We start from the raw sequence: 14668 nt of genomic DNA on the forward strand, positions 1-14668 counted from the left end.
GGACAAAGAACCTGTCTCAACAAAAAGCTAGAAACAAAATTAACTGTACCTAGTGTTGTGCTGATAGACATTTTACATGTTAGTGCATTAATCTTCAAGGCAACCTGATGGGGTAGTATTTTTAATTTGATATTTTTATCTGTACTTTAAAAACAAGCACAAGTTGACCCTTGTAAAACGTGGTTTAAACTGTATGGATCCACCTATATGCATATTTCTTTCAATAGTAAATACTACAGTACTACCCAATCTGCGGTTGGATGCCAAGGGACCACAGATACAGAGGGCCAACTATAAATTATACGCAGATTGTCAACTGTGGGGAGGATCTGTGTCCCTAATCCTCACATTAGGGTCAACTGTACTCAGATTTAGAAAGTAATTTGCAGAAAATCTCATAATTCTAATTCTAATGTCAAAGTTGAGATTTGAGTTCAGATCTGACCAATTCTAAAGCCCGTGCTACTTACTTTCTTGGATTTTTTTCCTTTTAGATATTTCTCATGGCTCTCCTTTATTGTTTTTAACATGCAGTAATACACACTAATTCTTCTATAATTGAACAGTGTAGAAATAACTAATGCAAAAATTTCCTAATCCCTGTCCTACTCTCCAGAAGTATGCAACTTAAAAAGTTTGTTCTATGTGCTTGCAGATATCTTCCCTGCATTTATATCTACATGATGTATGGGGCTTTTTTCTGAAAAGATTGTGCTAATTTACATTTTTCAATGGTGTGTAAAATTTCTGGTTTCCCTACAACGTTATTAATACTGAATGTTCTCTTTCTATTCTCTTGTCCATTTGGTAGATGAAAAAATGCTGTATCTTTGTTTTAATGTGCACTTCTTAAATTACCAGATTGAATGTCTCAAAATCAAAACCATTTCTCTACTAACAACCCCACCTGAATTTGTACTAATCCCAGATGGTGGTGTTTTAAAATAAAAATCCATACAAATACAATGCAAATACTCCATTTATTATCCTTATTCTCCTCTATGTGTCCTTAGAAAGCAAAGAAAGTAACTATAATATGTAATATATCATAATTCAATTGAGGAGATGCCTAATGTGTTTTGGAATTTTAATGTGGCTTATTATTACCAGATGTCTCATTTACATTAAATAAATATTTTTAGGAATCCGCAGGAAAAAGTCATCAAGAAAGCAAGTACTGCATTTATTGGTTCAGCCAGTATTTATCAAGTGTTTTCCACGTGCCAGGCAGGGTGCTAGGTACCTGAGTTTCACAAATAAACAAGATAAACATAGTCTTCTATCAAACAGTTTAACCTTGTGCAGAAGATAAACAAATGTCTGAGAAAGTTTTGGCTGGAGGGAACAGAACAGCTAACTCAGACTGACTGAAAAAATAAGTAAGTAGATTAGCTCTCCTTAGAAGATTGCTAAGAATAAGGCTGGGCTTCAGTGGCCCCATTTGGTTGGTCCAGTGGCCCCATTTTGTCATCAGAGAACCAGTTCTTCCATCTCTGCCTTTGCTCTGTCATTCACAGGCTGCTTTCCTTCTGGTTGTGGGATGGCTGCCCATGGCTATTTGCACTTCATGCTCTCTTGTTAACTTGGGAGGTATGGGGACTTCTTGTGGTTCTTTTAAGATCTACAAAGGACCTTTCCAGAAGTCTCCAGCAAACCTCTCTTGGTGTCTCATTGACCAGAACTGGATCACATACCCATTCCTGACAAAATCATTGGCAAAAAGAATAAGATTAGCCTTAAGGCAATCAGGCCTTCTCTTGGGGCAGAGAGTAGGGATCAGCTTTCTCTAAGGTGTATCTCTGAGCAACAGGATATTGTAGATACCTTGGGGAAAAAAAAAAAAGACCTACTGGAAAGGAAAAAAAGAAGAAACAATATCCACTACAACAATAAAACAAGCAACTATGATTGAGTATCTGTACTACAGTTCAAGTCAGTGCGAGTGAAGAATGACATCTTTGCCATTTTCTTTTTAATGTCTCATAGGATCAGAGTGGCACCAGTGAGGAAGACAGCAGTCTTGAAGCTTGTATTAAACAATTGCCTAAAAGTGAAAGCTCCAAACTGGTGAGAATACTGGGTGTTTCATCCAATGTTCTTTTTAGGGATGAACTGTATATATTTTGGATCAGTTGTGTTTGCTTCTCTAGGAATCTTGATCTCTGAGACAGGGGAAGCTATTCCATATAGCAAATGACCCAAAGAACAGTGTATTCTCCTACTTTCTTCATATTTGAATTGTGCTGTCTGGGACTAAAGAAGCAATCTCTTTTAAATCTTGTTTAATATTGGGTTTCTTTAAGGCTAGGGTGGTGCTGAATTAGTTCTAGAGGCACAAAAAGAGATGTTAAATGTATTCCTGTGTTCATAATAAAAGATACTTAAACTTACCCAGGGGCTAGAGCATTAGGAGAGAGGCAGTTTTAGAGAACTGTTCCTCCTTATGTGTCCTGACATTTCATATCTTGTTATTTAATATTTATGGAACTTTTACTGGGTACCACGTGCTATCCTGTGTTCTACGTTCATTTTCTGACCCTCATAGCTGTAGGTGGCGATATTTTTCTTTTACATGTGCGGAAACTGAAGGCTTGCTTAGAGATGTTAACTAATTTGTGAAAGGCCACTCACTAGTATGTCATAGACCTGGAGATTGATCTCATTCAGTCTGACTCCCAAGCCTTTGCTCATAATCTACCTCTCTGTTTTGCAGCCTAGCACTTCCAGGGTTAGACTGCAAGTTCTAGAAAGAAATGTGGGCTTTTTTTCCCCTCTGTTTCAAAATATATTATGAGTCTCAAAGAATTAGTCGCTTAGGAGGGTCACTGTGATTTTATGACAGCACAGAGTTGTTCATTTTACTTCAGGGAGTTTGAAAAATCATCCATTTATCTTCTTTCAGCTTTTATATATATCAGGACTGGCTTAGATTCCATATCCTAGAAAATGAACTGATTCTTTCAGGCTGAAGGAAAAGGACATTTCAGCAAGAGTGGAAATTATAATGGTCCACTCTTACACAAACCCTATGTGAGGCATCAAGAATAGTGGGACCAACAGATTATGACCACTGTTCTTGAACAAGACGTGCCAAAGGTACACTGTTCCCTTTCCAAAAGACAAACTGCATCTTTGCACTGAAGAGGAATGAGGAACATCAATGAATTTCAAACTGCAGCTCCTTCGTTCATTTAAAAATACTACTGGGACTTCCCTGGTGGTGCAGGGCTTAAGAATCTGCCTGCCAGTGCAGTGGACGCGGGTTTGAGCCCTGGTCCGGGAAGATCCCACATGCCGCGGAGCAACTAAGCCTGTGCGCCACAACTACTGAGCCTGCGCTCTAGAGCCCACGAGCCACAACTACTGAGCCCACGTGCCGCAACTACTGAAGGCCACACGCCTAGAGCCCGTGCTCCGCAACAACGGATGCCACTGCAGTGAGAAGCCCGCACACTGCAACGAAGAGTAGCCCCCGCTCGCCGCAACTAGAAAAGCCTGAGCGCAGCAATGAAGACCCAAAGCAGCCAAAAATAAATTAATTAATTTAAAAAAAAATTTTTAAAAGACCCTACTAACTGGTTCTTTTGGGCACTGTTTCTCCAAAGATAGATTAAGGAAAAATCTTTTAAAGCAACAGGGCTTTGCAAGTAGAGGCCCCTGATTTCATCCACAGAGGAAATGGTAAAAGAGTGAAAACATTCCCTTGCTTGCTGGGAGAGGCAGGTAGTCCCACAGAGGCTCACTTGTAGGCTGCAGGCAAAAGCCATCCGTCATCCACCCTCTGTTCCCAAGAAGGCAACACCAGTGATGGGGCTCCAAGTGCCAAAATAATTGAAGAGCACCACCCTCAGGCAGAGGACCTGAAGGACTAAGGATAATTTTTAGATTATTTCATACTGCATTTTAATAAGAATAAAAGCTTCCCCAAACCCATTGACTGGTATTTTTCTTCCTCCCCTCCCCCCCACCAACCTCTTTCTCTTTTTGGTATTCTACAATTTCTTTGTCACCACTTCCAATAGAATATTCATGGTCTAGTCAACTGAGGAAAGAGCCAAATTTGAACAACTTTTATAGCATAAATATAAATGGCCTAGCATAAAGTATTGCTTAAGAGTGTGTCTAACGAGCAAGTTAGACCTCACCAAGCCTCAGTTTACTCATCTGAAGGATGGGAGTAACCAGGATGTTATGAGAAACAAATAGACAATAAAGTATAAGCATGTAGTAGAGTATAAGGTACATAGTTGGTGCTTAGCAAGTTCATGCATTAATTCAGAAAATATTTGCCAAATGCCACTATGTTCCAGGCACTGGAGATACAAAAGTGAACAAAATGTACCAGAACGTGTGCCTTCATAGAGACTCATTCATGGGTAGATGGGGGAAGGGAGATAGATAATGCATAAATTAGCAAATTATATTAAATCATGAAATTGCTGTCCTTGAGGGTAAAAATTTCATCTGGCTCAACCTAACATATTCATTATTGTCTCATCATAAAGTACAGTTGACCCTTGAAAAATGCATTGGTTAGGGATGCTGACCTTCTGCACAGTGGAAAATCCATGTATAGCTTATAGTTATAAGGCCCCCTGTGTTCTGGGTTCCTCCACATCCACGGCTCCAACCAACCTCAGATGGCAGATTGTGTAGTATTATTGTATTTACTATTGAAAAAAATCCGTGTGTAAGTGGACCCACATGGTTCAAACCAATGTAGTTCAAGGGTCAACTGTATTAATAACAGTTCCTCATCATTAGTCATCATTTGATTGTTTCTATTATGAGATTGGCACCAGCTCCCCTGCATTGCTGCACCGTTCTAGGATGGTTGCTGGATGCACCTCGTCAGAGGACAGCATGTGATCTGTATGGGCCTTGACTCCTGTTACCTTAGTTTATGTCAGTTGGAAACAGTAAGCTCTAACCCTTTAAAGGTTGAATTTCTTGCTTCCTGTGGGAGCATATATCTCATCAGACACTGCTGGCCCCTACAGGAGAGACCAGGAGAAAAACACAGGTCTTGCTCTTAAGCAGCTTACCCTCAAGCATCAGTGAGGATAACAGAATTTGTACCTGGAAAATCAGACCAGGCAGAAGTGTATGAAAGAGAGAGAAAAAATATGTGACAGGAGTTCAAAAGTGGAAGGAAAACCATCTCATTCAGGGATTAGGGATGGTTTCTTAGACTCTTGGCCTTTAAGGTGAACCTTTAAAGATGAGAAGGGGATTGACTACCGAGGGGTTCACCAGGTGAATGAAACAGTGTGGGTGATGTACTGTGTGCAAAGTTGAACAGTAGAATCGGATAGAAGTTGAACAGTAGAATCACAGAACTGAAGGGACTATATGCTGTGAATTATAGATTAACATATTCATCTTTTTATGCTCAGTGCTCAATAAATGTCTCATTAACTACATGGATACACATACATACAAGGTGCTACCTATGAGAAACTATACTCCAAAGGGCTATTAAAGTGCTTCTCCAAGATTACCTGTTTTCCGAGCTAAGACTAAGCCACGAGTCTACATATATTCCAGTGCTTATTTCCACTCTTCAGTGATGATTGGCTTTCGTCCATATCTCGGTAGTCCCCAGATTCACAGCCAAGGAGTTTATAAGAACTTCAGTAGATATTAGATTTCTCTAAAATATTTTTTAAAGGGAGAATGACTTGTTTTTAGACAACTGATCAGGTGATGGTTGGTGAAGCATAGATTCCGATTGTGAGAGACTGGAGACAGGGAAGTGTCTGGAATCTATTTCAGAAGTCTAGGTGAGAGCCTGTTAAGATTATTTTTTAAGCCTTTTGAAAAGAACTTAAAAAAATTTTTGCACAGAGCCTTGCAATTTGCAAAACTGCCTCATCTATTATCTCGTTAGCTTAAATATTTTAATATCTATTTTTTCCAACATGATATTAGTTCATGATTTTATTCAATTTTATCCCCAAAATAACCCTATGTAAGAAGTAGGGCAGGAGTTATTTAATCCCTGACTTACAGATGAGATCTTAAGCTGCTTAGTGAAAGACCACAAAACTAGAAATTAGAAGAGCTGCACCTCATCCTGAAGGGTCCTTGTCTCCCTAGTATCTTGACATAGAAGAGCATGAATCCCTAAAATAAGTATTTTAATCTTTTGGGTATAAACCTATGTTTTTATCATGTTGGGGATATCTGTGTTAATGTAATCCACTCTTTGGGGGCAGTATAGCTAAATTATTAAGAGTGCAAAGATTGGAGCCATTCTACTTAGATTCAAATCCTGGTTCCACCATTTACTAGCCGTACAACCTTAGGCAAACAGCTTAACCTCTCTGTGCCTCAATTTTTGCATCTGTAAAATGGGAGAAAGAAACAAAGGGTTATTGTGAGAGAAAGGAGTTAATAACTATAAAGTACTAGGTAGAACCATGCCAGAGTACCCGGAATGACTGTGTAAGGGGGAGTTGTTGTTAATGGTGGATGATGTTATGCTGATTAAAGCATTAAGCGTCAGCCAGATGAGGATTAGCTGTTCTGAGTGAAGCATTACGTGTCACTTGGAAAACTGAGGTGAATTTTTTCAACCCCCAAAATGCAACTGCTGATAATAGATAGCATCTGTTGAATGTCTGTGTGCCAGGCACTATTCTAACATCATTCACCTAACAATCCTATGAAGTTAGTACTAGTATTATCCCCATTTAAGAGATGAGGAAACTGAGGTACTGAAATGTTAAGCAGGTTGCCTAAATAATTACCTGGTGAAGCCAGGATCCAGGTCCATGCACTGTGAGGCTGGAGGCTGCACTCTAAACCATTATGCAGTACTGCTTCTCAGAGAGATACAGATGTAGAACAAAACTGAAGTCAGGGGACAGCAAGAGAGTTACACTGGGATCTGAACTTTGTGATTTTTATTCCCTAAATCTTGAACTCCAGCATAGAAAATTATAACATAGAAACAGGTAGATACTGAAATTTACCTTTCACATTGGTAAATGAAGTGATATAGACCTCCAAACCGTTGTTTCATAAAATGAAGGAAACTAAAACATTTCAAGAAACTAACCTGTGCCAGGCATTTTCATACTGGTGATCTTATTTAACCCAATGATGCACACGTTTTTAGCCCTACTTTACTGATAAGGTACTGAGGCTAAGAGATGTCAAGTCTGTTCCTAAGACCTCACAGCTGGTGGGTGCTATGGCTGGGACTCAAACCCAGTTCTCTTTGCCTCTAAACCCCATCTTCTCTTCACTGTGTAGTTCACATAGCCTTTCTTGGAATATCAGAAGTATCACTGTGTGATCTATTTGTTCAAACAGCAGATATTAATTGAGTATCTCTTGCATGTCAGACAATGTTATGTACAGGGGATTCAGTGATGAGCAAGACTATTAGCACTTCTTAAAGGGCTTGAGATGTTCAAGGACAGGTGTTCACATCAGCTTGCTGTCTTTAGAAGTGCAGTAGTTAGGTGGGGAGGAAGGAGCAAGAGAAGGAAAGGAAGAGATAATACTGTGTTGTTCTTTTTTTTTTTTTTTTTTTTTTTTGCTGTACGCGGGCCTCTCACTGTTGTGGCCTCTCCCGTTGCAGAGCACAGGCTCCGGACACGCAGGCTCAGCGGCCATGGGTCACGGGCCCAGCCGCTCCGCGGCATGTGGGATCTTCCCGGACCAGGGCACAAACCCATGTCCCCTGCATCAGCAGGCAGACTCAACCACTGCGCCACCAGGGAAGCCCCTGTGTTGTTCTTATAAATATCCAACCTCTGTTCTTGCTACCACCTTTGGATCTCTAACCTTGTCTGAGTCTATAGTTTTCTGCCTTGATGTAAAACCAGTTTATGTCTTCTTTGGTTCTTGTCTGTCTCCTTCTCCATGTTGTTATAGATACTAATAGCCAGTAAAATAATTTCAGAGCTACTAGCTTACAACAAAATAATAAAAGGACAAATAACTCAGTTAAAAGATGGGTAGGGATCTGAACAGGCATTTCTCCATACAAATGGCCAATAAGCACATAAAAAGATGGTCAACCTCATTAACCATTAGAGAAATGCACATCAAAGCCACAATGAGTTACCACTTCATACCTGCTAGGAGATTATAATCAAATACACAGATAATATAAGTGCTGACAAGGATATGGAGAAATTGGAACTCTCATACATTGCTGCTACAGCCAGTTTGGAAAACAGTTTGCAGTTCCTCAAAATATTAACAGAATTACCATATGACCCAGCAGTTTTACTCCTAGGTATATACCCAAGAGAAATGAAAATACACGTCACACAAAAACTTGTAAACAGTTGTTTACAGCAGCATTATTAATAATAGCCCCCAAATGGAAACAACGTAAATGTCCACCAGTGGATGAATGAATAAATGAAATATGGTCTATCCATACAGTAGAATATTATTTAGCAATGAAAGATAAAGAAGTACTGATACATGATGCTACAAGAATCAAAACCTGCAGCATGGCTTCACTCCTATTAATAGGGCTATTATTAATAATGCTGCTGTAAACAATTGTGCACAAGTTTTTGTGTGATGTGTATTTTCATTTCTCTTGGGTATATACCTAGGAGTAAAACTGCTGGATCATATGGTAATTCTGTTAATATGGGCACACTTGCCCAGTTTTACTTCAAATTCTTACATTTAAGCACCATTATTTATAGGGGAAACTGAGAGCCAAATATGGTAATGGAGGTTCCAAATGATTATGTGCACTTTGCACTAGAAGACTTGTTAGGAAATTACTAATAAGCTTGCCACAGACATAATAGCAGAAGTGCTTCAGCCACTCAATGTGTGTTCTTGTGATTTTAGGTTGCTGTAGATTGTTTAAGACAGCTTATTTTAAAAGTAGAAAAACAGATTTTGTAAGTGCTTGCCATTAACTTGCTACTAAATTCCCAGTGTATTGATTGAATCAATAAAAAGCCAGATGTTACCCACCCCCCAAAAAAAAAACAGAACCAAAATCTATAGAGACAGAAAGTAAATTAGTGGTTGCCTATGGCTGGGGGATAGAAAGTGACCCTAATGGGTTCAAGGTTTCTTTCAGAGATTATGAAATGCTCTAAACTTCTATTGTGATGACACTTGTATAATTCTGAATGGTAAAACCATTGTATTGTACACTTTAGATGGATGAATGTTATGATATGTTAATTATATCTCAATAAAGGTGTTTTAAAAAATTACAGGAGGGGCTTCCCTAGTGGTGCAGTGGCTGAGAGTCTGCCTGCTGATGCAGGGGACATGGGTTTGTGCCCTGGTCCGGGAAGATCCCACATGCCGCGGAGCGGCTGGGCCCGTGAGCCATGGCGCCATGGCCGCTGAGTCTGCGCGTCCGGAGCCTGTGCTCCGAAACGGGAGAGGCCACAACAGTGAGAGGCCCACGTACCGCAAAAAAAAAAAAAAAAAAAAAATTACAGGAGGAAGAAGAAAGAGGGGAAGACAGAATATAGACAATCCACAAACTGAAACCAAATCAGAAATTTGATTCTAAGTAACCTCTACACTGGAAATTCTGTGATTCTGTTAAAAAACTATAATATGATCCTATGCGAGGAACTTTTAATGTAGCCTCTCCACATTTTGGAATCTTTTTGCAAGTATTTAATAATCTGCACCCTAGTAGAAAAAGCCCCACTTCTTTGTCTATCACAATTAAAGCTTGGCTTTATCTTGTAAATTCCTGTGTTCAGCCTGTCGCTACACTCTGTGCTAGTTCCTGGGAAGATGCTACCGAAGGTAAACAGACATAGTCTCTCTTCTTGTGTTGCTTACAGTCTTCATGGGAGAGTGACATCATGTAATGTTACATATAGATTGAAATCTCAACTTTGATAAAAGCTAAGAACTAGAGGCGCTTGGTGCTAAGAGAGCACAGAATAGGGGGGTTTGACCTTATCAGGAAGGGCTCTCCCAGTGAAAATTGAACTGAGATCTGAAGAAGCTGGCGCTACCCAGCAGTGGGGCAAAGAAGAAACAAAGGAGGGAGCTAGGCAACCTTAGAGCCTCCGGGAGTTTGGGGAACTGAAATTCTGAATGTTCACGGTTGCCAGAACTGGTGAGATGGGAACTAAACTGGAGTGGTTGACAAGGGCCAGGCCACTCTGATGAGATGGTCTCTACGCTAACGGTAGTGGGAAGCCATGGAGGGCTTTCGGAGGTGACTCTAAACTGTAGCTGTAATGTAGTGATCAGGTTGGACAGGGGCCAGAGTGGATGCTGATGGACTGGCTGGGAGTTTACTGTGGCAGAGGCAATGGCAGTCTGCAAGAGATGGCGGTGGCAGGATATATTCTCATATTCTGTCTTTGCAAAAATTATAATAAACGGCAAGGTAATATATGTGTTTACCTGGTAAGTTCCACAGAGAGTTGCCAGTCAAAGAATTTACCTTTCTTGCTCCCAGTATGGAAACCTTCTGCTGGACATGTGCTTTAAAGCTCTCCTCTGAACGCAGGTTTGGAGCTATTAAAATAGCAGTTGTTACACCATCTGGGTCTTGAGAACAAGCATCATGCCAAGGCTTGGCCAGCAGCCCAAGATAACCTTGCTAGGAAATGCCCCCAGCAGATGTGCCCGGCATTCTAGCCCCACTCTATGACACTGCTTAGCAACAGTGCATGCATCTGTGTATCAAGTAATCCCTGTCATTACAGACCTAGTTCATGTGCAGCAGCCTCAAGAACATTTAGACTTTTCAAAAATTTTCAAAATGTTTAGGTTTTTTCAAACGGTCTGCCGTGTTTGTGTTTACTGTTGTCTTTCATTATGAAATGTCATTTCTGACCCTTAGGGCAACAATAGAAAAATGAGAGTATTCCAAGTCAGCTCAAGGTGGCATTCAACCTGTAGTTTCTTTGTGGAGATTTTAGAATTTACAGGGTAGCAAGATGCCTGGGGAAGCATGAATTGTTTCTGAATTAACTATCATTAACTTAAATGGGCTGTGACATGGAAATTCACGCCGCAGCTGACAGTGCGTTTTACCATTTCAGAGTCCCCACCAGCCAGAATAGCAACATTTTAGGAACACTTTTTACTCTCTACCTTGATACACTTGATCCACATAAAATTTTCAAACGTACTTACTGAAAAATCAGTGTTAAGTGTTATAAATAATACCTGTATCTCCAAATGGTCTGATAGTACTTGCTTTCTCAGATGAAAAAGACTGTCAGATATAAATCGTGGGCTCTGATATCTGAATGGACATAAACATCCCCCCTGCCGTCACTAGCTCTGACCTAGAAAGTGACTTATCCTGTCTGCCTTCATTTCTCCACCCAAAAATGAGGGAGGAGGAGACCCTCCTATTTTTTGTGAAGATGAAGTGTGATTTTGTACGTGAAACTCTTAATAGTGCTTGGAATGCAGTAAGGGCTCAGTAACTGTAGCTATTGTTAACACCAGATTTTGTCTATATAAAATCAATGTGTGCTAGAACTCTCGTTATTCAGTACACATTTCCCGAGAACTTGTGATGTATCAAGCTCTAGGAATGCAAAGATAAATAAGACATCTTTCATCTAGGAGTTCACCACATTAGGTCTAATGCAAAGGTTACAAACTGGTTGTCAGGAGATTTTTACCTTAAAAATTCTGGTTTCTATTTTCTACTGAAAACAGACCAGCATTCCAAGCTGCCCCTTTCATCAATTATGTACTTCTAGTTTATTTCAGTCCCTACCTTTCCACCATTCTCTAACCCCTGCTTAGAGAATGCCTGCTTCCCCGTCACCTGTAAGTACTTGAGTACCTACATCATCCCCATCACCTGTGAGTACCTGAGGCTGCATCCCAGGTCTACTAGCTGTGGCCATGCAGGTGGGCCTGGCGGAAGGTGAAAGCCGAGCAGTAGACAGGAGCTGGGTGGTGGAGGGCCTTGTGGACCAGGAGAAAGGTCTTTCTACCAACAGAAGACTTTGGAATGGTTTTTAAAGGGGAATTATAATGATGAGATTAGCCTGTTGATAAGATCCTTTTGAGCTCCCTGTGAAGAATCTGCTAGCAAATGTCAAAACTGAAGGCAGGGAGTTTAAAACGCTGCTAGAGGAAATGAGATGAAAGTCGATAGTGACCTAAACTAGGGGGTCTGTCAGTGAGTGCAGATTTTCAATAAATACAGCAGTTAGAATTGATAGACTTGATGGTTGTGTGAATGTCAAAGTTGAAGAAGAAGCGGGGTGAGGCAAGTAGTCTCGGATTACATCATGGGCAGCTGGCTGACTGGCTGGTTGGTTGATGCCATTCACTGGTAAAAGAATGAGGAGGAAGGGAATTCCCCGGTGGTCCAGTGGTTAGGACTTGGCGCTTTCACTGCTGCAGACCTGGGTTCAGTCCCTGACCAGGGAACTAAGATCCCGCAAGCCACTTGGAGTGGCCAAAACAAAAAACAAACAAACAAAAAAAAACCAGGAGGAAAAGCAGATGTGTGGGGAAAGATGATTTGTTCCTTCTTGTCTACTGAGTTTTAGGTGTCTCTGGAAGACAGGAAACTGTCATTTAATGAGTACTTATTAGGTACCTGTCCCTGTAGCAGGCACTTTTAAAGATCATCTTATTTATCCCAACAAACACAATAGCAGTAACAATAGTAATAATAATGCCATCCACCATTTATGAGCACTTACCATCTGTTAGGAACTGAACACAGTGTATCACCTCCCTCCTCCCCATCATGGAGCATTATTCCCTCCATCTGGCAGATGAGGGACCTGAGTATTCCAGAAGTTGATGCACTCGCTCAAAGGCTTAGGGGCAGCAAGTGCCACAGTAAGGATTCAAAACCTTATGTTTGACTCATAACCTTACATGCCTGACTCGTGCCAGACTGCCTCTCCAAGAGGTATTTGGTATTAACCCACAAAGAAGCTGAAGTTTAAGAAGTCTAATTTGTCATAGAGCTTGTAACCTATAAGTAGAAAAACCAGGACATGACCACTGTCAGACACCAAAGTCCAAGCTTTCTTCTTTATCCAGATAATACTAAAGGGTTATTCATTAGACCCATGTGGATCTGTGACAGTTCTCACTGGTCAGTGGGAAATATGAAAAATAATAACCATGTGGAGAGTTTTTCATAAAGCTAAATTTATTCAATATAAAAGACTGTCCTTTAAGATTGTGTCCTACCTAACGTTTTAGTGTTAAAATGGCTCTTCCTACATGACATTGTGGTGGTAATATATGGTGATAGTTGTGGGGAGAGGACTTTAATAGCTTGACCCCTCTTACATCACTGATATTTGACCATTTCTTGACTCATAAATTAGCAAATGCATATGCTCCAACCTAATATTCTCTTGCTCTCAATTACCTGGCCAAAAAAAAGGTAACTCTACAACCTCAAAGTCCTTTTGAAAAATTTCTGGTCTTTTTGAAATCCCAAAGTCTAAGAAAAATCTATTTTGCTTCATGTTGTGATCCTAGAATCAGGAGTACTTTGGAAATGATTAGATGAAAGCAGGCAAAGACAGAGATTAATAAAGGCTGGCTGTGGTTTTATTTATTTATTTATTAAGTAATTTATTTATTTTTGGCTGTGTTGGGTCTTCGTTGCTGCGTGCGGGCTTTCTCTAGTTGCGGCGAGCGGGGGCTATTCTTTGTTGTCATGCGAGGGCTTCTTATTGCGGTGACTTCTCCTGTTGCGGAGCATGGGCTCTAGGTGAGCAGGCTTCAGTAGTTGCAGCACGTGGGCTCAGTAGTTGTGGCGCATGGGCTTAGTTGCTCCGCGGCATGTGGGATCTTCCCAGACCAGGGCTCGAACACATGTCCCCTGCATTGGCAGGCGGATTCTTAACCACCGCGCCACCAGGGAAGTCCCTGGCTGTAGTTTTAAACCTGATAACTGGGAGGCTGATATTGTCACTAATTAAAAAAAAAAAAAAATGAGAAAAAAAATCAGATCTGTGGGAGAAGATAATGAGTTCAGTGTAGAATTTTAAAGGAACAATATACCACATGACTTCTGATACAGGTTCAGTTTATCAATTTTGACTGCTGTGCTTGATTAAAAATTATTCCTAAGTGTTTTTAAACTGCTGGCATCCAAGTTTGGGGGAAAAAATAGTTTAAAATGTGTTTCTGATGATTATAGGCTTCTTGTTAAGTCTTACATCCAGGCTGGAATTCTCAGGTGTAATATCCTGCTCTTTTTTTTTTTTTTTTTTTTTTTCGGTACGTGGACCTCTCACTGTTGTGGCCTCTCCCATAGCGGAGCACAGGCTCCAGATGTGCAGGCTCAGCTGCCATGGCTCACGGGCCCAGCCGCTCCGCGGCATGTGGGATCTTCCCGGACCGGGGCACGAACCCGTATCCCCTGCGTCGGCAGGCAGACTCTCAACCACTGCACCACCAGGGAAGCCCTCCTGCTCATTTTTAAAGCAAGGTCCTGAACTGTGTGCTTAAAATCCATTTTTATCCCCAGTTTGTTGTCCATCAAGAACTGTAGGATTTCTGGTTCAGCTACGGAAACCGATGCCACTGTGTGAATATTATTTTCTGTTTCAGATCCAATATTTCAGATCCAATATGAAAACAGCATCTATAGCAGGAGTGTAGGCGTTCCCTACAGAAGAATGTGTCTGAGTCAGCGCTGGCCTCTCTTTTGTGACAGTATGCAAATTGCCAATGGCAGAGTTCAATT

The 14668-nt window shown here is 40.7% G+C and overlaps 1 protein-coding gene across 5 annotated transcripts in view; it reads left to right on the forward strand.

Annotated features, from left to right (window-relative positions):
- PATJ (PATJ crumbs cell polarity complex component) overlaps window positions 1–14668 on the forward strand; it is a 353136-nt gene that overhangs the window by 260883 nt on the left and 77585 nt on the right. For all 5 annotated transcript variants that reach the window (XM_082616407.1, XM_082616410.1, XM_082616411.1 and 2 more), the window contains one exon: window positions 1987–2067. In XM_082616407.1, coding sequence (XP_082472533.1) covers window positions 1987–2067 — 81 coding nt within the window. The remainder of the gene's footprint in view (window positions 1–1986; window positions 2068–14668) is intronic.

The sequence above is a fragment of the Mesoplodon mirus genome (genome assembly GCF_964341445.2).
Source record: "Mesoplodon mirus genome assembly, chromosome: 3".
In the NCBI taxonomy this organism is placed as follows: domain Eukaryota; kingdom Metazoa; phylum Chordata; class Mammalia; order Artiodactyla; family Ziphiidae; genus Mesoplodon; species Mesoplodon mirus.